The 25,199-nt window shown below is 38.0% G+C and overlaps 4 protein-coding genes across 4 annotated transcripts; all 4 read left to right on the plus strand.

Moving 5' to 3' along the window:
- Positions 1–14,128: 14,128 nt before the first annotated feature.
- Positions 14,129–14,582, plus strand: LOC131543484 (histone H2A-like). Its single transcript, XM_058780868.1, has one exon. It carries the CDS (start codon positions 14,152–14,154, stop codon positions 14,536–14,538), a length of 387 nt encoding a protein of 128 aa, XP_058636851.1. The 5' UTR covers positions 14,129–14,151; the 3' UTR covers positions 14,539–14,582.
- A 4,373-nt stretch (positions 14,583–18,955) lies between these two features.
- Positions 18,956–19,792, plus strand: LOC131543479 (histone H3). Its single transcript, XM_058780862.1, has one exon. The coding sequence runs from the start codon at positions 18,980–18,982 to the stop codon at positions 19,388–19,390; it is 411 nt and encodes a 136-aa protein (XP_058636845.1). The 5' UTR covers positions 18,956–18,979; the 3' UTR covers positions 19,391–19,792.
- Positions 19,793–20,052: 260 nt separating this feature from the next.
- LOC131543500 (histone H4) lies at positions 20,053–20,459 on the plus strand. Its single transcript, XM_058780885.1, has one exon. It carries the CDS (start codon positions 20,104–20,106, stop codon positions 20,413–20,415), a length of 312 nt encoding a protein of 103 aa, XP_058636868.1. The 5' UTR covers positions 20,053–20,103; the 3' UTR covers positions 20,416–20,459.
- A 669-nt stretch (positions 20,460–21,128) lies between these two features.
- Positions 21,129–21,592, plus strand: LOC131543495 (histone H2B 1/2-like). Its single transcript, XM_058780880.1, has one exon. It carries the CDS (start codon positions 21,170–21,172, stop codon positions 21,542–21,544), a length of 375 nt encoding a protein of 124 aa, XP_058636863.1. The 5' UTR covers positions 21,129–21,169; the 3' UTR covers positions 21,545–21,592.
- The last annotated feature ends 3,607 nt before the right edge of the window (positions 21,593–25,199 follow it).

The raw sequence follows: 25,199 nt of genomic DNA on the forward strand, positions 1-25,199 counted from the left end.
TGCTTCGCGACCCTCCCCCGAGTTCGTTGTGTTCGCTACCTCGGCATGTCTTCGTCTAATTGAACGTGACCGGTATTTTGAACACCCGTTAGCTCACGTCTATATTTTCTAGTTTCATCATAAACTAGGTAAGCAGGGACTTGTAATAATACGTAGAACGTCTGATAAGTTGTTCGTCCAGAGTTTTATCTTGCTGCGGTGTTATAATATAAATTTTCCAGTTTTTAAGTTGTCTAACAAGAGTCTCACTGTGTGTGCGAAAGTAAAATACCTTGGACATTTTATCACTGAACGCGTGACAGATGCTGAGGATATTGAAAGGTATGATGTATATGCAGGCGAACATACTTTACGTAAGTTTAGTTTCTGTTCAGATGAGGTAAAGGTGTCACTTTTCAAAGCGTACTGTACAACACTTTATACTCATTTGCGGCGTAACTACAGACCATCTAGTTTACAAAGCCGCAAGTAGCTTATAATGATGCAAGGAGAATCTTACTACGGAGGCCTAGATGTCATAGTGCAAGTGAAATGTTTGTGAGTGCGAGAGTAATCACTTTTAAAACACTGTTACGAAATCTTATGTATAGTTTTATCGGTCGGCTTAATGCTTCTAAAAATGAGATTATTGTGGGTTTATCAAATATAGGGGTTAGTACTACACGGTATCAGTCAAAGTTGTGGAGACACCGGTATTGCTGTATTTTGTAACTCTTTATGTCTGTGATAGATGCTATGGGTTGTATATGCTGTCTACTGTCTTTTTTAAATCTGGACCTTGAGTCTGTAATAAAGTTTGATTGATTGATTGAATACATTTGCTGCAATGGTTGTACTTGTTGTTAGAATGTTTCAAATTGGATCCAGGCTTGTTTTATGATCGTACCCTTGTTTGTCAAACTAGTCTTAAGTGATATTGTTCACATTTTAAACAGGTTAAACAGGTTAATGTCCTCTTCGGCATCTATAGTTGTAATAATGCAAAACATAACTCCATTATAGGGTTTCTAGATGATAAAACAAAACTTATGTATGTTGTTGGGAGTTTGTGGGAAAGCCATGTGCTTGCGTGAGAGAGTTTGAAAGAAAATGCTTTAGCTTAAAGTTAAGATTTTACTACACACTATAAACATTCTAACTTAGAAACACAACACTATTTTAATTTTTTTATTATTTCCAACAAACCGGTTGTTCTTTTTTATTGATTAATATGATAGAATCATGCTGAATTTACAAGGATGTGTATTTATACAATAATGTTTCATGTACTCACTGGTTACTGTATACATATTCAAGAGAAATGCGTAACCTCAGTTGTTTTAATCAATCTAAAGTTGTTAGTCTGTCATTATAATATCTTATTATAATAAGAAAAGTCTTTCATACATTCTATTTTCATCTGCCCCCGGGGGCGGGTCTCTGTTACACAAAAAGCAACTGAGTGTGGTTGTGAATCCTATATGAAAGCTAAAAATGACCCTTTTAAACTATTTTTAATAGTAATATTGAACTTGACACATTTTACACATACGTAACGTGCATCTTAACACACGCTTATTGTTTCATTTCAATTTTGCACATATCATAACTGTACATACATATTTGTCTATATTATATATTGTGTTTTTGCTATTTGTATATTATTCTTTTATTATCTGTGTCCTGTCCTGTTGTTGTCTTTCTGTTGCACTGTGGAGCTTCTGTAACTATAACAATTCCTCGTATGTGCAAACATACCTGACCGATAAAGCTCGTTCTGATTCTGATTCTGATGTCATCACAAACCGTAAGACACATCAGTTTTGGTGATAAGATGGAGTTATCAAATATTTGATTGTTGCTTATATCTATTATTTGATCAAATCTTAGTGAAATAAAACTATAAAGAGCCAATTGTTTTATTTTAATTAAATAAAACATTATAGTGTGAAAAATAAATGTTGCATTTAAACAGCATGGTTAATAATGCCGTTTTAAAGTGAGAAAGAAAGATTCTGTGAGGGATTTGTTGCACCTTGTTTAGGAATTACTTTTGTTGCGAACAACCTTACAACAGCTAATTTTAGTCTAATTCATGAAGAAATTCTCTGTATTCATCACAGGATCATTTGACTGCTTCTGATCCTCATCACGGTTTTAGGTGTGAAAAGATCTAAAATCTACAAAACCTTAAATTATTTGTTAAAACAAAAGTTACATCATTGTTTAATCATACTGTTTTCCATCATCTTGTAGAGATACCCTGTGTGATGCTAAAAGTGTATTTATACGACATCGTAAAAGTTGAAATGTTTAACTGCAGGGGTTGTTTTAGTGTGTGTGTGTGTGTGTGTGTGTGTGTGTGTGTTTTTCATGTGAGTGTTTGTGGTTTATTAAACTATTTTTAGCAGTAATATTGAACTTTGTACATGTTTTACACATACTTAACATCTTAACACAATTGTATCAGTAAGATATTTGTCACAAACCGTCAGACACATCAGGCGGGGGTTGATAAATTGGACTTATCGTTTATTTGAATTATTTCCTCTGTCAATTATTTGATCACATCTTAGTAAAATAAACCTATATAGACCAGTTGTTTTTATTTTAATAAAATAAAACATTATACTGTGAAAAAAGATTCTGTGAGACATTTGCACCACCTTGTTTAGGAATTACTTTTGTTGCAAACTACCTTATGACAACTAATTTTAGTCTATTTAGCTCTAATTCATAAAGAAAATCTCTGTAGCTGACTTGCATTCATCAGAAGTTAATTTGACAACTTCTGATCCTCATCATGATTTAGGTTTGAAAGATCTAAAACTTATTTGTTAAAACAAAAGATATATATCATTGTTTAATCATACTGCTTTTCATCATCTTGTAGAGATACCCAGTGTGAAGTTTTTATTTGTAAACGTCTCGTATGAAACATCATACAAGTCTAAATGTTTAACTGTATAGGTTTGTTTTAGTGTGTGTGTGTGTGTGTGTGTGTGTGTGTGTTTGTTTTGCGAGTGTTTGTGTTTTATTATACTATTTTTAACAGTAATATTGAACTTTGCACGTTTTACACATACTTAATATCTTAACACAACTGTATCAGTAAGATATTTGTCACAAACCGTCAGACAGGTCAGGCGGGGTTGATAAGTTGGACTTATCGTTATTTGAATTACTACTTCTGTCAATTATTTGATCAATTCTTAGTAAAATAAACCTATATAGACCAATCGTTTTATTTTAATAAAATAAAACATCATACTTTGAAAATAAATATGCTGCATTTAAACACCACAGTAAATAATACAATTTTAAAGTGAGAAAGAAAGATTCTGTGAGGGATTTGTAGCACCTTGTTTAGGAATTACTTTTGTTGTAAACAACCTATGACAATTAATTTTCAGTCTAATTCATGAAGAAATTCTCTGTATTCACCACAGGATCGTTTGACTGCTTCTGATCCTCGCTTTAGAGGTTCATGTTAGGTTTGAGAGATATAAAAACTACAAATCTTAACTTATTTGTTAAAACAATAGTTATATTGTTGTTTAATCATGCTGCTTTTCATCATCTTGTAGAGATACCCTGTGTGATGCTAAAAGTTTTTATTTCTAAAAGGTTTGTATGAGACATCATAAAAGTTTACATGTTTAAATGTAGGGGATTGTTTGTGTATGTTTGAGTATGTTTTTCCTAAACTATACCTAAACTTTTAACTTAACCAGCTATGTGTCATATAAAAACTTCAAAAGGGGACACATCCTTTGATAAATGAACAGCTACACCAAAGTTTACGATGCCAGATCCCCAAAACTCGTTAGATTGCAAATGAGTTGCGTCTCCAGAAACACCTTTAGATGTTTTACAGCAACTCTCTCGATCTGATACGGACGTCGTTAATCATTCGTCCAGACACACAGTTCTCATTTCGTTGTCCCTTTACATTTCGTGCGATAATGTAAAAAGTTTAGGCGTCTAATTATGGCTGAAAAATCCAAAGACGTCCGAAATATTTGCTTTCATTCTGGTTTCCGCTCACATGCGGCGTATGCGTTTGAACCGTTATAGCAGGCTAGAAAGTTTAAAGATTGACAAAAATCAAGAGTAAATAAAGGCATTACACTACTAAAATAAAATAAAACAAGACAGACAACCTTTTCCTGCGGCTTAGAGGCGATTTTTATAAGAAAAAAATTAAAAACAAATTTTTAAAAGTGAAAAAGTCTGGGTTATATAACACGTCAGAAGTCTTAAACTTGACAAAAATAGAAGAGTAAATAACTAAACTAAAGTAAATAAAATAAGCACCATTTCCCTGCGGGTTAGGTAGGCCTACTGTTTGTTTAAAAGGTCAAAACTAGACTAACCTAATTTTAAAATGAAAAGCTTTAGGATGAGTGCCGAATTGTTTCATTAATTAAGAAATACTAAAGATTTATTAAAAATAACGTTCGTTCTAATGTTAAAACATTACTTTAATTCTTTTAAGTCTTTGCGTCGGTCTCTCCTCACGCTGTTAGGGGGTGGCGGAAGGCGTGGTCTGATTCACCGGCGTAAACGCATTCTGAGTTTTGACGCCGCTAGTGTGCGGTTATCTGACGGAGTCTGCTCTTTTTCTTTTTTTCTTTCTTTCTTTATTTTACATCGCAGTTATTTTTTCTCTTTCTTTTATTTCCTAACTTGTAACAAGATTTTGACGAGTAGCTTACATAACGAACGTGTCTGATGCTTTTTTCTGTTTTAGAAGACGGGTAAGATAAGTCAGAGCTATTTGCTGTAACTTGTGAGAAAAGCTACCTTTTAATCTGTAATGATAGAACGTTGTAAAGTATGCTTTTTTTGTTTTAGAAGATGAGTCGACATTATTTAGCTTGTAATGTTATGCTATTGTTTTAACTAAGGTGTTTTGTTTGTTTTAAATAAACAAACACGTACACTTCTTTTTATTTAACTTAAAACGTTTTTAAACTAGTTAGAGTTCGTTAGAACAACGCTAGCAAGTCGTTGCTCATTTTACGTATATGTTTGATGTTTTTTTGTTGATATGTGTGCGTGAAAAACTCTAATAAAAACTTCCCTTTATCCCGTTTAACACAGTTTCACAATTTAAAGTTTAAACACATAATAGTCTTCAATGGCCCACACAAAAACACGGTTCCCAAAACATTCATAAATACCTTAGGATCACTGGACAGTAAAAACAGATGCTCATTTAGATGGGTGGGGGCGGACAAATAGGTGTCCAGTTTGGGTGGGTGGGAGGGGTGGGGGGTCTTATCTTTATGAGGGGGCAATAAATCAAAAATTTGGACACAAAGCATACTACTATCTCTCTCACGGGTTATAGACTGCACTTAATGAAACTTTGTTGCAAGATGGGTGTGGGAATGATGGTGGGCTATAGGTAGATCTGTGCATCTTAGGATGAACCATTTCCTAGTGTGTCTGGCGGAGAAAAGAAATGGAAAAAGTGTACAAGTTACTGAAGGTGTAAACAATAATACAATATCAGGCAGTGAACACTATGTGCAATGCAGCAACATGCACACAATACTGTCAACAACCTCTGTATTAGATACTACACTTAGCTGTGCCACTGAAATCAGACTGATGAACATGATTGTCACAATATTCATTTATTTGAATAAAGTTTTTGGGTGAACCATCCCTTTAAGGTCCATGTTTGATGGTTTGATAGTGATAATTGCTCATTTAACAGTATTGCTTTGAAAGCTGACAGTAATGAATGAAACTGAACAACATTTCAACTACTATACATTCAACAGCACAGAGCAACAAACCCAAAGCTGCCCTGTGCATGCGTGCCCAAACTGATCTAAGACAAGCAGAAAGCAGAAATAATTTGTAGAAGTTGCTGACAGATTTTGGCTTTCACATTTAGCTCATCATAACTGAATAAAAAATGTTATGCGACCATTAAAGAATGATTGTTACAACTGCTAGACTAATGCAGGTATAAGGGACTTAATCCTGTAATGAGCAATCAGCAAATCCTGCTTAAAAATTAAAGATTAAGAATTTCAGTGGGCACCTATATCTTGCCCAATTTTGTTAAGTTAAAGAAAACAAATATAGTGAATGTATTTTTGTAGGCTGTGCCACACATTCACAAAAAACATAAAACGTATTAAAAATGCTAAAAACAAAACACAGACTGGTTAACCGGTATGCGGAACACATATTCACATGTATATACACGTATATTCTGAATATAGTAAATTAACATAGCTGCTAAGCAATTGTTTTACATGTATCAACTGTAGTAATTACATGTATGGGTACTAAACAGAATATTAAACCTACATTTAAAGTAAATATTTTAGAAAAATGTAAATTTTAGTCAGAATTATTATGCTCCTATTCTCTTCGATTATTTCCAAATTAGACAAGGACACGACCATCAAATGTAAGTTAATCACTGGAGAAACATGACTCAAGTCCACACGCATCTGTCCAAGCATCTGACAGGGCAAAACCACAAACAATATTTATTTATTGAAGCACTTTCTCTACTCCTTTCAAGTTTTGTGCTCTGTGTTTGACTCAATCCCATCTACTCCAGTTATAAAAGATGCTGCTGATTCAGATTTAATAGATGAAGTCATACCTTGTCTGGACTCTTGTTGTGCCAATTGTGATAAGATTTTTAGTAGTATGGCTGTCGCCATCTTTGATAACACTTTACTCACCGTTGCTATAATTAGAGGTAATAATACTGCTTGACTTCAGTTACCGAAACACTATTGTAAGCAGTTGTGTGTAGAGAAAATAGAGACTCACATCTGTAAGTAAATGCAGATGTTACTCCCAAACAGTGACAGTGTAAACATAGCCTACCTATGAGTCATAACAGTTTGTCCTTTTGTTTTTCTTTACTTTTATTTATTTATATATATTTTTTATATATAATTAATTGGGTTAAACTGTCTTCTGCTTTTCAACTCTGGACAAACTTTATTTTATAATTTAGAATTATAAAATAAGTTTATAGAAAATGTGTCATTTAATACAATTAAATCTAAAACATTATTTGATTTTTAAAATAATCAATGGTTACAGCCTAAAAAAAATAACCATTAAAATATAGACAACAGTGCGCTATAAAACTGTTTACATGTAGGACGAGGTTTGGTGGAGGAAAGTGGGAGAAAGGTCCTCACCCAAAGTTTGGCCCATAATTTCCACAGCTGGTGCACCCAGGGGTTGTGGTGAGATCAGCTCAAAATTTGCTTTACAACATTAGAGCTTGGTCATATGAGGTCATTCTTCTCAAGTGGTCTAATGGTCCTCGTTGGAAGTTTGTCAACACCCCCTAGTTGTCTCCCGACCCTGATAAAGATTGACACAAAGTTATTTTAGGGTTGGGTGGTATGAAAATATATATTGTGGTGACAATAATAGTGTCTACTCAATATTTTATTGCTGTATTGTTTTTATAGTGGTATGTAAATATATTCAATGCAGCACAGGACTACTTAAAGCTATTGACATGTTAGAGCAATTTAAAAACAATTCATGGATGAGAATACATATCTGAACTGAAGTTAATACAGCACTTAAAGAGGTAAAGCTTATGTAGTATCATAAGCTAGATGTGTGTAGATGATCACAGTTTTGGGATTCATTCTGAAACATGCAGCGATATTTAATTATATACACCACATCACGACTTCAGTTTTGAGCTGAAGCAAAAATATTTATATATTTACATATGTACTAGTGTAATGGTTCAAATTACTCACATTTTGGTTTGCATCACGGTATTAAGAGCCCAGCTTCGATAGGGTTCGGTATGTGCTATGCACAGAGAAAAAAAGGGCTATTGTCAAACAAGTACAAATAATCAAACTACAATCAGTAGCACAAATAAATACAAAGCAAACAAACAATAAAATAAACAGCGCTTTTCAGGTAGATATTAACAGTAGTTTTCAGGTACAGAAATTGAAAAAACAAACAAACACTCATATCAGCCAAAGTTTGCTATGCTGAACTGCAACAAACCAACAACATAAGGAACTGAGGAACCAACATTTTTGAACGGTCACTGTTGGCCTATAATGGAACAAAAATTGCTAAAATCAACAGATTTTACTAATACATAAAATCTCTGTGTAAAAATAATATAAAGATGCAGCTAGCTTTCTAAAGTCATTTTTACCCTCCTGTAATTTTGCTCCAAATATTACGTGAAAATTGCCATTTTCACCCCCTACAAAAATGTGGATTATTCAGTAATTCAACTTAAATTGATCTCTCTTCAGAAAAAATGTAAATAAAAAAATTGAGCCAGGGACCTCTGGTTGAGTTGACACGGAATGACCCCATAGTCTTTTGGATTATTGCAAAAAATAAGCTTCAGAAAAGCTTAAGAAAAAGACAGCATCGTCTCTTAGTTTTAATCTTTCTAAAAAAACCCTGTGTCGAATTGTGCCTTGTTTGTAAACAAATCTGCGGTAAAATTAAGTGAATAAAGGACCAAATTAAAATAAATAAAAATATAAACTGTTTTTAGACTAACAAGACAGTTTTAAGTTCTTAAACTTACAGGATGTTTTATAGTACAGTGGCCTCTTATATGTCAAAAGATTAAGGGAATTTTGGTTTCTCAGTTTATGACCCCTTTAAGGAGTGTACTATAAAGTTAAATTATATTTAAAATATTTCAAATTATAACCAATATACATGTTTCACATTCTAATTTGAAAAGAAAGCATCCTTGCATGTTCTAAAAGTGAAAAGTAGTGTTTTACTGTAGCATAACAAAAAGTTACTGTCATTTTGAAATTACTACAAAGTGGGGATTTAAGGTTTCAGGTAGGCCTATATTAGGTTTAACACAAACTGAATAATTAAATGTGAAAAAAAACACTGCTTAGTCTTCACTGTATGAATTAAATGCACACTGAATGAATGAATGATGCATTTATATAGTGCTTTATTGTGTATTGCTTTACAATCATGTGGGCAGGGGCGGATTGGCCATCTGGCAATTCTGGCAAATGCCAGAGGGGCCGGACCATTTTCTTTAATGTGGGCCGGTCAGATTTATATATATATATATATATATATATATATATATTGTGACGGATCAGTGGCCCTCCCCCTCATTATCATCACCACCCCGTCCCTTATTCGCCGCCCTTCACCAGGCTCCCGACTGGAGTGGGTGGATGAGAGGAGGGGCGGGGGATCAACGCGGGCTGGCGGCGTGTGATGAGGCACAGCTGGACTGAATGAAGCCTCATCACCGCCGCTGTTAAATGCCCAGCGCCTCTCCTCGAGAGACCGGTCTCTTCCCCGTGCATGCACGCTGGTGTCCTCGTGGGTCCAGGAAGGGTGCGTGAGGATATCGCGCCACCGAAGACGTGAGCTGCCGAACCCGCGGTCCGGACGAAAGACGCACCCGTATTACGGCCGTCGGACCAGGATGTCGGGCCGTACAAGTCCTGCCAAAGGCCGTGGACGACGTGTAAGAGCCGCCGCTGTGATGAAGCCGCCGCCCTCGCGCCCCGGACCCGAGTGGGAGCGCGTGCGGCCGCCGGACTCCGCCCCTTCCCTGGACCCTTCCCCTTTTGGAACACTGCCCTCCTGCACAAGCCCCGCAGCACGACGAGGACACCAGACCCCCTGTTTATTTTGGACACTTCTTTCCCTGGACACTTTATTTTGTTAATAAAAGCCTCTCCGAGGCCTGACGCCACACCCACTGTGTCTGTCGTTGGCTCCTCCCGTCACAATATATATCGGCCCGAGCAGCCCACTTGAGTCAAACATTCTAATTAATTTAATTTTGTGCCCCGGCTCAGTGCAGCGGCTCAACTATAAACTATATGACGTTATCACACACAAAGGCTCTTTTAAGAGCCAACAGTATCTCGAGAGCGTCTTTTATTTATTTATTTATTACATTTGATTTATGCATTTAGTAGACACTTTCATCCAAAGCCATTATTCAGGCTATACTTTTTTTTTTTTTTTTTATCAGTATGTGTGTTCCCTGGGAACTGAACCTACAACCTTTTGTGCAGCTACCGCAATGCTCTACCACTGAGCCACAGGAACTATAAGCACGTTAATATAGGAATTATTAGTATGTTATGATGTAGGTGTCACGGTGCACACAGCAGGGAGGAACGAGGAACACGCAGACGAGGAATAACTTCAAAATAACAGTCTTTAATGAGGACATCAGGACAGGGCAAGACAAGGCAAGGTTGACACAGACAGGAACACCGGGGAATAACGAGTAGACCAGACAAAAACTAACTAAACAGGCAGGAACTAAATACACATGACAATCACTGATAATAATTAAAACACAGCTGGACAAGACTTAACTAATAATCACACTTAACAAGGACAGGAACATGACCAAATATGGAAACAAGAGGCGGGAACACATGACAGACACGACAGAGGACTGACATTACTCCCCCCTCCCGGAAGGCGCGACCCGCGCCGTAACAGTTCCACCAGGGAGGGGGGGTGGGCACTCTGGAGGCCCCTCAGGACAGACATGGACAGGAACACAGGACGGGGACCTCCAGAGCGGAACAGACAGAGGCCATGGCAGGGCTGGGAGCTCAGGCGGCCATGGCAGATGGTCCTTGTGGCCATGGCAGGGCTGGGAGCTCAGGCGGCCATGGCGGAGCTGGGAGCTCAGGCGGTCATGGCAGATGGTCCTTGTGGCCATTACAGGGCTGGGAGATCAGGCGGCCATGGCGGAGCTGGGAGCTCAGGCGGCCATGGCAGATGGTCTTCGTGGCCATGGCCACATTCTTCGGCCCGCCCACCCTACCCAGAGCTCTACTACCAAGCTAAATTTCCTTGGGGAATCCAGGCCCTCAAAAATGTTACAACAATCCCACCAATGACAAACATACTATCATAAAACCATACATTTCCACCTATCATACTATTCTTAGCTCTCACCCATTTAAGTACCATACACAGTGAGTGAAGAGATTGCGTGGCAAAATGCGTGGCTAGCTCTTCTTCATCCATTGGCTCATTGGCGACTCGCATGCTTACATCGCCACCTATGGGGTTGCTCAACTATATTTAACAAAGAGGGACTCAAACTGGGAGGCAAAGAAAGTAGTAAAAAAAAAAAAAAAAAAAAAAATAGATAGATATGACTGTTATATTTTTGGTAACACCATTGCTTTGAATATAGTAAACACAAACACCACACTATTTGAAAACTATTTAAAAGTTAACACAGTGTGTCATTATATAATTGTACATACATTTAAAAAATAATAATAAGTAAAATAAACTTTTCTCTTAATATTTAAATTCTTAGTCGCGTGCCAAGCCCGCGAACCGGGCAGCGAGCATATATAAGCCGGGTCTGTGCCCACCGCGCTCACGCCTGACTCCCCTTCGAGTGACATCCTCAGCAGTGCGTTTTCCTGAGGTGAATTATTTTTTACTTAACCGATTAAGTTAAATTACTTTTTAAAAGTATGGGCCGACAACAAAAGTAAATGACATTTAAAACTATAAAGAAATAAATACAATTTAATTATGAGTAATTATAATAACAAATAGTCCTGAGCGGGAACAGTTCGTTTTTCTGATGGGAATAACCACTAAAATAAATAGCAGGCGTTTTCACTCATGAAACCCATTAAATTGTAATAAAAGTTGGACTGTCTTTTCCGGTAAATGTATAACAGCTCACATAGACAACGATTTTTCGTCTTTTTATATAAAGTCCGCTAAAAAAAACAAAAAAAAAACACCGTTAAATGCCGTTACATCAGTGTGACGTCATTGCCAATGGAGCCAATCCGGTCCGTTTGAGAGACGCTCTTTCGTTTGCGAGTCATCTGTCATGTTAACGTTACTTAAAAAGAGATAAATTATACAATTATTCTTAATAATATCTTCATTATTCATACGCGTGCACCTATAGAGAGAGAGAGAGAGAGAGAGAGAGAGACTGATAAACCCTGACACCAGGGGCGGAGCCAGACATTATAAACATTAGGGGCTTAGCCCAAATGTTGTTGCCCATTGCCCATTTGGGTGAACTAACCCTAATGTTTAGCTGATAAATGTGCTTAAATTGAATCATGCAATAATGGGGTGGTCTAACTGCAAATCGAGGATCTCCAACAATCTGCTTCAGTTTTCTTAAGTGGGTACATGAGGCCAACAGAAGAACATTTACTGTATTAATATTAGATTTCTTAAGGGAGTAGCATAACAAGATAAACACTGGCATACAGGGCCGTATGCAGGTTTGTATAAATACTGAGATCCCAAAATGGAGATTGGTAGGGGGTTCGGGGGCATGCTTTGCCATCAATCAATTTTGATTTTCCTGACTTACACGTGTGCATTTTAAGATGTTTTAAGGCTCATAAATTGGATAATAATATAGGTTTAAAACCAAGTAAGTGGGCAATAGTAGCAAAAATTATTTTTCAAGATAACAGATTCTTAAACATGAGAATCAGATTAAATGTTGCAATGAATGATTTACACTACAGACTGTAAATAGAGAAGATATAGTTGTTTGTTTATGAATTTAATAAACTCAAGTTATAGTTATCCTGGTAGCCTTCGGTAAAATCAAGTGTCTAAAATGATTAAACATGAATATTATTTTTTATATTTTTAATTCACACTAACAGAAATTAATATTTTCCAATAAGTTTAAACTGATTTTTACATTTTATGGCCATTTTTACCTTTTATGAAGCCATTTTTTTTTTCTAAAAGTGTCCATTATATTTTGAGTCAAATTCTTACATTTAATGAGTGAATTAGAATAAGACATTTGGGCTGTTACCAAGCAAATGAAATCAACACAGAAGCTGCATCTGAAGTGGCATTTTAGATATATTTACACACTGTTTAATGCAAGACATGAATGCATTTAACTGCAATTACAAATGCATAAATAATATTTTGATATATTAAACATAAAACGTTAAATACTATTATTTGAAATTGTTTAAAACATGAAAAAATCGGGGAATCGAAATGCGAAATTAAAACCGCCAGCAGGTGGCAGCAAATCACTGTCAATAAGTGAGTCACTGCGATTGAACCGAATCATTTAAAGGGTTGATTCATTCAGGAACGAAACACCATCAGGTTGCTCAGAGACTCAAAAAGTGCTGTGGCTGTGTTTGGAATTATTTTTGCTGGCGAAATAGGGCAAGAACAGCCAATATGGTGTCTAAAACGTAAGTCTCTTGATATTAGCCTATTATTTATTGAACAGTTATATAAAATCAATATCACATTTGTAACCATGCTGATTTTTTTTTTTTTTTTAAGTAAAAACAGCACTCTTCATGTGATATTTATTAACAAAATGAAATTATATAAATATATACATTTTCTGCCCCCTTATCTTTAATTATGTGATCATTCTTAATGCATATTAATAGACTGAATCACGCATGCCTGCACTCTGTAGGTGTGTTTTATTTGGTTTTTGCCATATACTAGATAATGTCATGTCTCTCGAGTTCAGTATTTGCGCTAAACATGCGCAGATTTGGCTTGCATGAGCTTGCTCAAGACATTAATGAGTGAACATAATTTACAAAAAGTAACCAGCTAGGTAAAAATGCTTGAGGTGAATGAGATGAGACGAGTGACGTGCTGAGTGATTGACAGGAGGCGTGGCTATGTAGGACTGCCGTGTGTGTGACTTGAGCTCGCTGCCTGTCGGAGAGGAGAGAGAGAAAGCGCAGCTGATATCGGTTTATCGATCCTGCGGGAACGCGGCATTGAAACGTTTTAAATATTTCTGTATAATAGGTGTTGAAAAACTATATTTTTGACAAAACTATTAACAAACCCAAAAGATTCGGGGCTTCTGAAAAAACATTCGGGGCTCGAATGTTTTTTAATTTTTTTTTAATTATTCAGCACCCCATCCCAATTTATTTAATATTATCTGTCATGTGTTTAGTCTAAAATGCAGCACACTCCGGGTCGCAGCTGTGGAGGCGTGGCTTTAGCTGTCCGTTGGAGGGAAGTTCAGTGATTGGTTTAAAATCTTACAAAGCTCTAAACCAATGGGCGACTGGCACGCTCCTTTAAAACCAGAAGAGCGGGACTCATGGCTTCATTATTTCTGTTAATCAAACGCAGAAGTTTGAACAATCGACAATGAGTGGCAGAGGAAAAACCGGCGGCAAAGCGAGAGCGAAGGCCAAGACTCGGTCGTCCAGGGCAGGGCTGCAGTTCCCCGTCGGTCGCGTTCACAGGCTTCTCCGCAAAGGTAACTACGGAGAGCGCGTCGGTGCCGGTGCTCCCGTCTATCTGGCGGCTGTGCTCGAGTATCTCACCGCTGAGATCCTGGAGCTGGCTGGAAACGCCGCGAGGGACAACAAGAAGACCCGCATCATCCCCCGTCACCTGCAGCTGGCGGTGCGCAACGACGAGGAGCTGAACAAACTCCTGGGCGGAGTGACCATCGCTCAGGGCGGCGTGCTGCCCAACATCCAGGCCGTGCTGCTGCCCAAGAAGACCGAGAAACCCGCCAAAGCCAAGTAAACCAGTCCGGTCTCCTTCAACACAAAGGCTCTTTTCAGAGCCACCCATTTCATCTGATAGAGAGCGCTTTTCTTTTTTCTCCATCAGTAGCGATGTGCTGTAAACGTATATTCAAATAGACTATATTAACCGAAATCAAACGTTTCTGTTTTTTATGGTTTATTGCACATGTAATCAATCAAAATGTAGTTTAATGTATAGATATATGAGTAGATGTATTGCAAGTACAAATAATTACATATCTATAATTGCCTTATGTGGCATAACCACGGAAATCCAGAACTATGAGAAAAAAAAAATATTTTTTTTTAATTATATAAAACTCCAAGCACCACAAAACTGCTTGTCCCCACAGCCATGTGCAGAGGGGAAGTTTTATTTTGAGGTCAAAAACAGGTTTTTCTGCCGTTTAAAATACAATGTATTCATAACTATCAAATATGATGTAAATGGCATTCAAAAATAAAATAAATAAATGTGGAATAAATATTATAAAATATATAATTCACGAGTTCACTCTTACCTATAATAAACTGAGTAAAGATTATTCGTCTTTTTCAACGAGTGATTGCTATTGAATCAAAGGAGTCGGGCTGCGCTGCTGGCGCCATAAACATCTATACGAGTGACTCTGTCTGATTCGATTCACTTAACCATTCAAATGAGTCATTTGTTTGTGAATCAAACTGAGCACGCTGTTGTAGCATTACACCTGCTAAGACAATTCAATATGCGCAATCTGAATTTAATTATAATATTTATTTTGTGGTAACACTGCCGTGTGGGAAGCTCTGACAGAGAAAAACACTACAGATACGTAAGAGGGAGCCGTAAAATGTAAGTGCATCATCTTTTGTTCCTGAATGGAGGCCTAATCTGTCTGCTGCACTTGAGCAGGTTCAGTTTTTAGAGTGAATGAAAACTTTTGAAGCATATATATGCCGTATGATGTGATTTAAAATCATACTTATTTTACTCTGGTGGGTATTATGAGCAAACAAACTTAAAAATTTAATCTGAACACTATATACATGTAATCTGACATTTATTTTTTTTACAGAAATTCTGAGCTGCTGCATGAACATTCATCAAACATATAAGGTGCGAATTCTGGGTCTGGTCCTAATGATTGTAAAAAGCTGTAATGCTTAAGATTAAATAATTAACTTACAATATATATTTGTACATATTTCAAGGCTGCAATTTGGAAAAAACTTTCAAGCTAATGCTGCTGCAATGGAGTTCAAGGGGACTGAAGAGGTGGCTCCAGCAGATCAGAAGGGAGGACTTCAGGAGGCAGACACACTCTGTGAGTTTAAAAGACCATCTCTTTAACCTTCAATACACATGACACACTATCACATTTCTATAATTCAAATCTCTTAAAGGATTTTTATGCTGCACCAATTAGGGTAAGCAGCAACACTTCCTATAATATCTAATGTACTTGTTAATTTGTAAGAAGAATGACATCAATGCTTATATTAGTTGCTTATATACTGTCTCACCCTTATCCCTAGGTTACAGTAATCAGCTGATCCAGCCGTATCCAGACCAGACGGTGGACCTGCACCCAGGAATGACCACAACACATCCCTGAATGTCAGCGGAGACCATGTCAGCTAGATGACAGATCCCTGTGAAGACCTCATTGATGGCCCCAGCACAGATCCTCAGCAAAGACTACGAGAACCAGACAAGCCCTCTACGCAGACCCTTTTTACCAGCTTCACCTGCTAGCGTGATATTACTTCATGCAGAAGAAGTTGGATGAAATAGTTTGAATGATATCAATCCACAATCTGGCTTGTGATGCAGCCTGGAATAATCACACCACGTTCATTCGTTTGGCCAGAAGAGACTGTTTCTGACTGAGCCTGGTCTTGTTTGGGTTCCTTGTCACTGTTGCCTTTTGTCTTGCTTCGTTGAAGACACCTAATATTCAGCAATATTATTGACTTGTCTGCACTGACACCATTTGATAAGAACTGAACTGAATTATGACACACAATGTTTTATATATGAAGAGTTTATTTGCAAAAACAGATAACTCCTTTTTTAAATATTTTTAAAAATCATGTTTTTTGTGATCATGTTTTTATTGTTTTATTGTGTTAGTTAGCTAGTAATTATTAGTTATTCTTTAACTAATCAAAATAACCTGAATGCAGTTTGAGATTAATTGGAATACACAATGAAAAAACATGATTTTTAAAAATTGTTAAAAATGAAGTTATCTGTTTCTGCAAATGAACTCTTCACATATATATATATATATATTTACTTGTTACTTTGTGGTTTAAAAAGTGTGAATGTTTATACTGTAGTGCATTTGTTCATATATATTTATATTGAAGTATTTGGTAATTTTATAATTAAAGCCTTTTTAATGTTTTTAAATGGTTGTATTTGTGTTTCACTGCTGAATTACATTTAGCAGTTTCTGGGCCACATTCGGCCCGGGGACCAAGCCGAGTCTCAGCCAGATCTGGGCCACGTCAATAAATAAGAGTCATTTTACAGGGTGTGGGCCGCATCTGGGCCAGAGGAAATTGTTTGAGTCGGTTTTCAGTGTGTGTGCCAGTTTTGGGCCGGGGACCCAGCCGGAACTGGGCCAGAAGCTAAGCAAGGTTGTGGGCCAGACAAATTTTGCTATCTGGGGTGTGAATTATCAAAGACATGATCTGAGGTAATCACCGACATGTCGCCGACCCCCGTGAAATATCTGGCATGCTAAATATCTGGAGCTGTCGGCGATTCAATCACACTGTGTGTGGGCGATGACCTGCAGCCAATGAGAGAGCAAGATACAGGGCAGAGGGAAGTTCAGGGAGGAGTTATAGACCAGAATATCAGTGTTTTAATAGATATATGTACAAAAACAAGCACAAACATTTGCTTGACCAGCAGCATCAGAATAACAGTTACTGCAAAATTATTATTTAACTCCACCTCTTTGCAGAACACACAATCCGTTCCCTGCATCTCCCTCCTGCGTAATCTTTTTTTTTTTGTTTGTTTGTTTTTTTCTCCTTGAAGTTGGAAATCAGTCCACAGACAATTTGCGGGCTATAATTTTTTTTTAAATAATTCAGTCAGAACCTTCCAGAACAAGGAGCTGATGCAGGCGGGTTCTCGCGTTATTTCACTTATGGCGTGTGTTTCGGTGTGAAAGATAGTTTGCCGATCAGACAAAGTCATCGGCGATTCTTCCTATTGTAAAGTCATGCAATGTGAAAGCCCCTGTCGCCGATCCATCGTACGTGTGAACAAAGCAGCGACTGAATGCTAACCTAGATAGTCACGCAGTGTGAAAACAGTGTTACAAGTACCCCAGGCACATCGTTTTTCCATTTTTGAAGCATAAAACCGATGCGAGCTTCGGATCTTCCAATGTTTCTCTACGGCGCTGAAACCTAAAGATGTCTGAGTTCCGCTCCCCGTGCAACTGATACTGGACTGCCATTGGCTAGTCTGCGTTCGAGGGGAGGGGCTTACCGATAGTTAAATTGTGTCACTGGTGTTACCATTTAAAAAAAATAATTTATTTTGAAATATTGTAAATATAAAAAAAAAAAATAGAATACAAATACCATGACTGACAACGTGTGGTTTGATATATTCCTCTTAACACCAGTGAAGATCGGTATATCAGGTCTTATGTGTCTCTGGTGAGTGTCACTGGCGTTACTGTTTTTTTTTTTTTTTGTCTCATTAAATAAATAAAACATAATCTCCTTATTTCTTGCATTTTCATTATTATCATTATTTTTTTTTTCTGTAACTGATTACGTGCTGAAAAAAAATTGAGAAATAATATTTCATAAAAGCTAAAGAAGGTAACGCCAGTGACAAAAATGGTACATGTGCTCTGTAAATAATTGCACAAAAAATATTTTCAAAATCATTAAGCTGTAATTTATATGTATTCATAAAGTCAAAAGGTAATCTAATAATGTGGTCTGTTTAAATGTTAGAAAAAGAAATACATTTTAAGACATTTTCGCAAGTGGACATTTATGTAGAATGACCTATATATTTTACTGTATTTACTGTATGTAGTATATATAGTACAGTACACATAACATTACATTTGTAAGATAATTATCCTTGTCCAGTTGCAGTAATTTTATACAAATTAATTTGTAATTTTATTTTGATGATGTGTTAGTGTAGAGTAGAGTGTGTGTTTGATTTTAAAGTAATAAACCGAACAAAGCATTTTGAGCGGGAAACACAAACAGCCCCGTTTGAAAACAGAAGCTGCGCAGTCATTGGCTAGCAGTCATGAGCGGACCTCACGTCACACATCAGCCAATCACAAACCAGACCCCTATGACATCATAAGCTCGTGACCCTATGAGGGTTTAAAAGCAGGCGCGGAATAAAGAGCAGTATATTCTCTACGTACTCGGAGCAGAGGAAGAGGTTAATCTTCGCGATGGCAAGAACCAAGCAGACGGCTCGTAAATCCACCGGCGGCAAAGCCCCGAGGAAGCAGCTCGCTACTAAAGCCGCCCGAAAGAGCGCCCCAGCCACCGGCGGCGTCAAGAAGCCCCACCGTTACAGGCCCGGGACCGTGGCTCTCCGAGAGATCCGCCGTTATCAGAAGTCCACCGAGCTGCTGATCCGCAAACTGCCTTTCCAGCGCTTGGTGCGAGAAATCGCGCAGGATTTCAAGACGGACCTGCGCTTCCAGAGCTCCGCCGTCATGGCCCTGCAGGAGGCCAGCGAGGCTTATTTGGTCGGTCTGTTTGAGGACACCAACCTGTGCGCCATCCACGCCAAGAGAGTCACCATCATGCCCAAAGACATCCAGCTGGCGCGCCGCATCCGCGGAGAGCGCGCTTAAACCCGCCGCTGCAGCCGCACCCCAAAGGCTCTTTTAAGAGCCACCAACACCGCACTGAACGAGACCATTTCCACTGTAATATCGAACATAAGAAATGTGAAGTTATATTAAGGAGTTCAGTATGGCTCTTATTTTTATTCATTTTCCAAGTTTTAGGTTGCCATTACTACAAAGTTGCACACAAACAAGCAGAACATTACGGATGTTGATCATTACGTATTTATGTAATTCAGCAAGTCCATTTACAAATTAATAATTTATTGTAAATTGTCGTTTTTAATCTGTTAACTGCGTCATAAATGTCTCTTGAAATGTTGAATGTGTCAGAAGAGAGGTAATTTAGTTATAATCGGTGTGTATTTATGGGGGTATTGAGAACCACTTATTGTTTGACATCTGTAGCTCTCTGTTTACTTTGGTGCGCTTGATGATATGAAAATCAAAGCGTGTGCTTGTAAATGTTTATATGATCTTATAAATCTTTGAGAAATTAATCTTTTAAAACATGGATTAATACGAAACAGTGCACAAACATTGTTAGATCAGGGTTGGGGTTAAACCACATCTCGTGCTGGAACTAGGGGGGAGGGGCGAGTTATGTGACGCGGAGCTGGTTTCAGCTAGGTCCTGTAAGCAACTGTAAAAGGCCTCCCTGGAGCACTTGTGCCTTATTCTTATTCGTCGCTTAGATTGAAACAAGAAGCATCTGAATCATGTCTGGAAGAGGCAAAGGCGGGAAAGGACTCGGGAAAGGAGGCGCTAAGCGTCACCGGAAAGTGCTGCGCGATAACATCCAGGGAATCACCAAACCCGCCATTCGTCGTCTGGCGCGCCGCGGCGGCGTCAAGCGCATCTCCGGTCTGATCTACGAGGAGACCCGCGGGGTGTTGAAGGTGTTCCTGGAGAACGTTATCCGCGACGCCGTCACCTACACCGAGCACGCCAAGAGAAAGACCGTCACCGCCATGGACGTCGTGTACGCGCTCAAACGACAGGGACGCACCTTGTACGGCTTCGGAGGATAAACGCCTTCAATCAGAACAAACCCAACGGCTCTTTTAAGAGCCACCCACACCGACACAGAAAGAGCTCATGTTGCTGGTTTATGGTATAGATAAAAGCTAACAAAATACTTGCTATTATATCTACTTCAAATATGTATTATAAAAATTGGTTTAGTGTTGGTGTGTTTCATGCACTGAAAGTAAAAATGTTCTTATGTCTTTGAGCCGAGAACTGTTTTTCAGAATTGGAGCTTTTGTAATATTTCTCAAGAAACGCGAACAATAAAGCCGTCTTTTTGTCTTACACTGCATTTTCATTTAACGTTTTCGAAGTGATTTACAAAATAAAGAGAAACAATTACATGGCAGTGGTACTGAAGTTACAGCAGAAGATAAAACTTTAAAAATACGTTACTTCTCTCCAAATTCTCTCAATGGGTGTTTAAGGCTTTATAAAAATACACTGATATTTGAGGACCAGTTGTTTTTTTTGTATGGAATATGACTAACAAAAAGAGCGGAATTTTTTTTTAAAAATGGAAGCTTAGTCACGTCAGTCAAACATAGAGCGGTGGGCGGGGCTATCAATTCACCCCTGTGATTGGCCCTCGTTCCGCTCGAGGTACTTCCAGTTGTCCAATCACAGTCGAGTTTATGGGTGTGGTCTGTGGAAACACGCAATCAGAAGCCTCCACATCTCTGTGTAAATTAGCATAGGTGAGTGAATAAACGGCTCTGTGCGGCTCTTTCTAATCATTGTCTCGTCAGCAGCATCATGCCTGAACCAGCGAAGTCCGCGCCTAAGAAGGGCTCCAAGAAGGCCGTCACAAAGACCGCGGGGAAGGGAGGAAAGAAGCGCAGAAAGACCAGGAAGGAGAGCTACGCTATCTACATCTACAAGGTGATGAAGCAGGTTCATCCCGACACCGGGATCTCTTCCAAGGCGATGGGGATCATGAACTCTTTCGTCAACGACATCTTCGAGCGCATCGCCGGTGAAGCGTCTCGTCTCGCTCACTACAACAAGCGCTCCACCATCACTTCCAGAGAGATCCAGACCGCCGTGCGTCTGCTGCTGCCCGGGGAGCTGGCCAAACACGCCGTGTCTGAGGGCACCAAGGCCGTCACCAAGTACACCAGCTCCAAGTAGAGCAGCCTGAGGCTGTTAAACACCCCCAAAGGCTCTTTTAAGAGCCACCATCTACTCCTTGAAAGAGTTCCTAATGTGCTTTGAATATAAAAATGAAGAAAAAAAAAAAAACACTTTGTACTCTAGTAGCTTTTACAATATTTTAGTGTTTAAGAGACTGTTTTAAGAGTACTAATTACTCTTTAATAGCGTTTTTTTTTTTTTTCTTTAGAGCTCTTAATTAAAAAGCTGTTTGTGTAAGAATGCTAATTTGACTTCTTTACCAGTTCAGGCTAGTATTTAGCTAAACGATTTGCATGGTATTAAATGTTGCTAAATCAAGAATTTATCTTCCAGAATCTTGGCAGTAGGTTTTGGGAGGTTTTTTTTTTTTTTTAGTCCATCTCTGCAAGACAAACTTTTCTGGAGAGGAGATGGAGTAAAACTGAGCTCTCAACTTACTGCTAGATTCTGGAAGATAAATTCTTGAAAGAGTGATACAAGAGGATGTTATGCTGGTCCTTCAAGACCACTTATCGGTCTGTAAAGCCTATAGAAATATCAGTCTTCATGTACTTTAACATATTTTTATTAAGTGATGGTCATTTTGTAAGATTTGTTACCCAAAGTCTATGGAGGACCAAACCTGCAAAAACAATAAATAAATAAATATGCAAATAAATCCACAAAATAATACATAAATATATGAATAAATAAATGTTCAAATAAATACATAAATATATAAATCCACATATTCCTGTATAAATTAATATATAAATAATTAAATGTGCGAGAAAATAAATAATTAAATAAATTAAACGAATGTTGGGGGAAATAATAAAAAAAAAATGCTAAAGGAAATGCTAAACTGAAATAATGAGCGCGGCACGTTTAAAGTCAAAACGCGGCGCAGATGTCTTTATGTGAATGTATCTGAAGGGAACCGACTGTCTTCAGAAACGTGTCGTTGGCATTTTAATTTCATTTTACCTATAATTCCTGATAAAGCAGCGTTTCTGAGCGCAGAGCTGCTTTGTGTCCAGCGTTTCCGGGGAAACCGCAATATTTCAGCGCTCCTAAAGCGCCACCTCGTGGCAGAGAATGAATCTGCATTTCCAAATAGCCTTTCTTACTGTTTATGGTCAGATCAATGCAAATATCAACTCATGTTTTTACGCAGCAAACTTCACCATAGATAGATAGATAGATAGATAGATAGATAGATAGATAGATAGATAGTCTGGTGAGTAAACAAAAAAAATATAATATATGTTTGGAAAATGGCACATCTATTTAAATATCTAAAAGTACACTCTTAACATCAGTCAGTCAAGCATTATAAATGTACTATGATAATTAAGTATTATTTAATGATATAACTTTAGCAATTAGAATTAAAACTTGGTAACCATTAATACAGTCATTTTAACTGAACTGGTGGTGGTGCTTTTTTGTCATTCAGTGTTTCTCTAAAAAATGGGGGGGAAACTATCAATAATACTGGTAAGATAATAATCATACTACTAAGAACAATATAAAACGCACTAAGGATTAACGAGCTGCTGGATTCATGAATATTAATCAAGTTGTCTGCGTTTGCTTGAACTGATTTGCTGAAATCAAAACAGGGACGATTATAGGTGAGTGCCAGCCAATGAGATTTTCGCTTGCGCATTAGCTCCGCCTACTACCGGAGAACTCGGCAGTTCTTAAAAGTTGAAGAATTCCAAAGGAACTCCGTTATTCTGACAGGAAAATACAACAAACAATATCGTTTACATACCAAGCAGAATTGACTCGCTACATGTAAGACTCTCTCTCACTTCACACTAGAGCTTACGGTACGCTGCGCATTCATTCAGATGCACTGAAAAATAGCCCAGATCGCTTGATGGAGAGTGAAATTCTGAAGCGCTTGGTCAGAGTGTTCAGCGAGTGACAATATATCTGTGCTAAACTTATACATAGCCTCCAACTCACACACTGGCGAGTATAATCGGAGCATTTATTAGCAGGTGGCTAATATTATACACTATTTAGGGTGAAGATTTAGTCACATATGCGAGTGATTTACTGGCAATGTGCTACCACGTTTGTATTTATTATTTGCTGCTCTAAATAGTGGTTGCTTGTGCACAACTTCCTGTGTTTGCATTCTGAGCAGCAAAGAAGAAATGATTTCCGTTTTGCAGCGTTAAGCAAAGTTAGCGCGCATAACTATAGGTCTTGTTTAAGAATGGTATCGGATCGGTACATGGATTCAAGTACTCGCCGATACCGATGACAGATCTTTTTGTGTTATCGGTGGAATTTCTGATACTAGTATCGGAATCGGAACAACCTTAGTCACAACTACCTGTAAGTCACTTTTTGATGCCATTGGTATAAGACAATCAATACTGGCAGCATACAGACAAGTTGTCCGCTGGGCCTGTGGTGTTCTGAGCAGCCCTTACCAGCACGTGTTGAGTCAGACATTAGAAGATAGTTTACAGAGGAAGGAGGTTTTGAATGGCCCCATTTTGTTGACCATCAATAAAAAATAATTACAATCACAAATTGTCTTACTGTATAAAAACTTGTTTATGAAGTTTACATTAGATATATATATATCAAGCATATCTGCATTTATGGTTAATTCAATTCAGTTGTATCTATATAGCACTAAATCATAAATATTATTTCATAGCACTGTTAATATCCAACCAAAAACACAACATTGCAGCTGTTAATTAACAAATATATATATTTATATAGATATAGATGCACAAAACATATTCTACCGAAAGAAAAAATATATAATCTGACCCATTTAAAAACATTTAACAATCTTTCAGTCTGGGTATCACACTAATGTGTTGTTGAAGTGTGTTGAATGGTGAATGCTGTGCTAGATACACGCCAGCAGCCTGATGTTGTTGATTATCTGGAGGGATCTGGAGAGGAGCAGGTGTAGTGAAGACAGACAGTGCTGCGTTCTCCTGGAGCCTGTGGTGACCTGCAGTATTCCTCTCACAGACGGGAGCAGCAAACACAAGTTTAGATCACATTCACTGCTGACCATGCTTCTCCACTCGGCCTCCATCACATCTGCATCTCCGTCAGGAGTGAAGCTGCAGTCCAGTAGAGGTGTTAATAACAGCTGGCCTTCACTGCTTCAGATCTTCACACTCTCATCTTCCAAAGCCTTATAAACACACCACATGACAAAAAATGACCAATTAGCTGTGCAAACAATGTTACTAAGCTGTCACTAGACTTGATAGTTAAAATATTAGCAAACTGAGGTTAACTTACCAGCTATGCCTTCTCATATGGTAACGTTTTTACACGGTTTTTAAAAGTATAACTATATTGCTAATACTTACAAGCTAGCTGTGGTGCTTTACAACAACTTATATACATCTCGTTGTGTCTCATTATTTAAATAATTATGTTCACTGATATGGTAGTTAGAAAATGTTAAAAATCAAGTCTTACGGTGCACAGTTGACATTTTCGTGGAGCAGCATCTCTGAGGATTTCTTGAGCATCATGTCTCCGCCGGCGGCCGAACACAGGCGGACCGGGACCCGATGAAGCTGCTGTGCACCGAAGAAACCGCACTGAGTCTCACTAAGCTCTTGCTTCGGCATCCCATGCTGAACTGCATCATATCGCCGGGATGATAATCCTC

This window comes from Onychostoma macrolepis, chromosome 07 (assembly GCF_012432095.1).
Source record: "Onychostoma macrolepis isolate SWU-2019 chromosome 07, ASM1243209v1, whole genome shotgun sequence".
Taxonomy (NCBI): domain Eukaryota; kingdom Metazoa; phylum Chordata; class Actinopteri; order Cypriniformes; family Cyprinidae; genus Onychostoma; species Onychostoma macrolepis.

Bases quoted from the DNA above. Each gene is read 5' to 3' on its own strand.
- LOC131543484 (XM_058780868.1), top strand. From the start codon at position 14,152: ATGAGTGGCAGAGGAAAAACCGGCGGCAAAGCGAGAGCGAAGGCCAAG.
- LOC131543479 (XM_058780862.1), top strand. From the start codon at position 18,980: ATGGCAAGAACCAAGCAGACGGCTCGTAAATCCACCGGCGGCAAAGCC.
- LOC131543500 (XM_058780885.1), top strand. From the start codon at position 20,104: ATGTCTGGAAGAGGCAAAGGCGGGAAAGGACTCGGGAAAGGAGGCGCT.
- LOC131543495 (XM_058780880.1), top strand. From the start codon at position 21,170: ATGCCTGAACCAGCGAAGTCCGCGCCTAAGAAGGGCTCCAAGAAGGCC.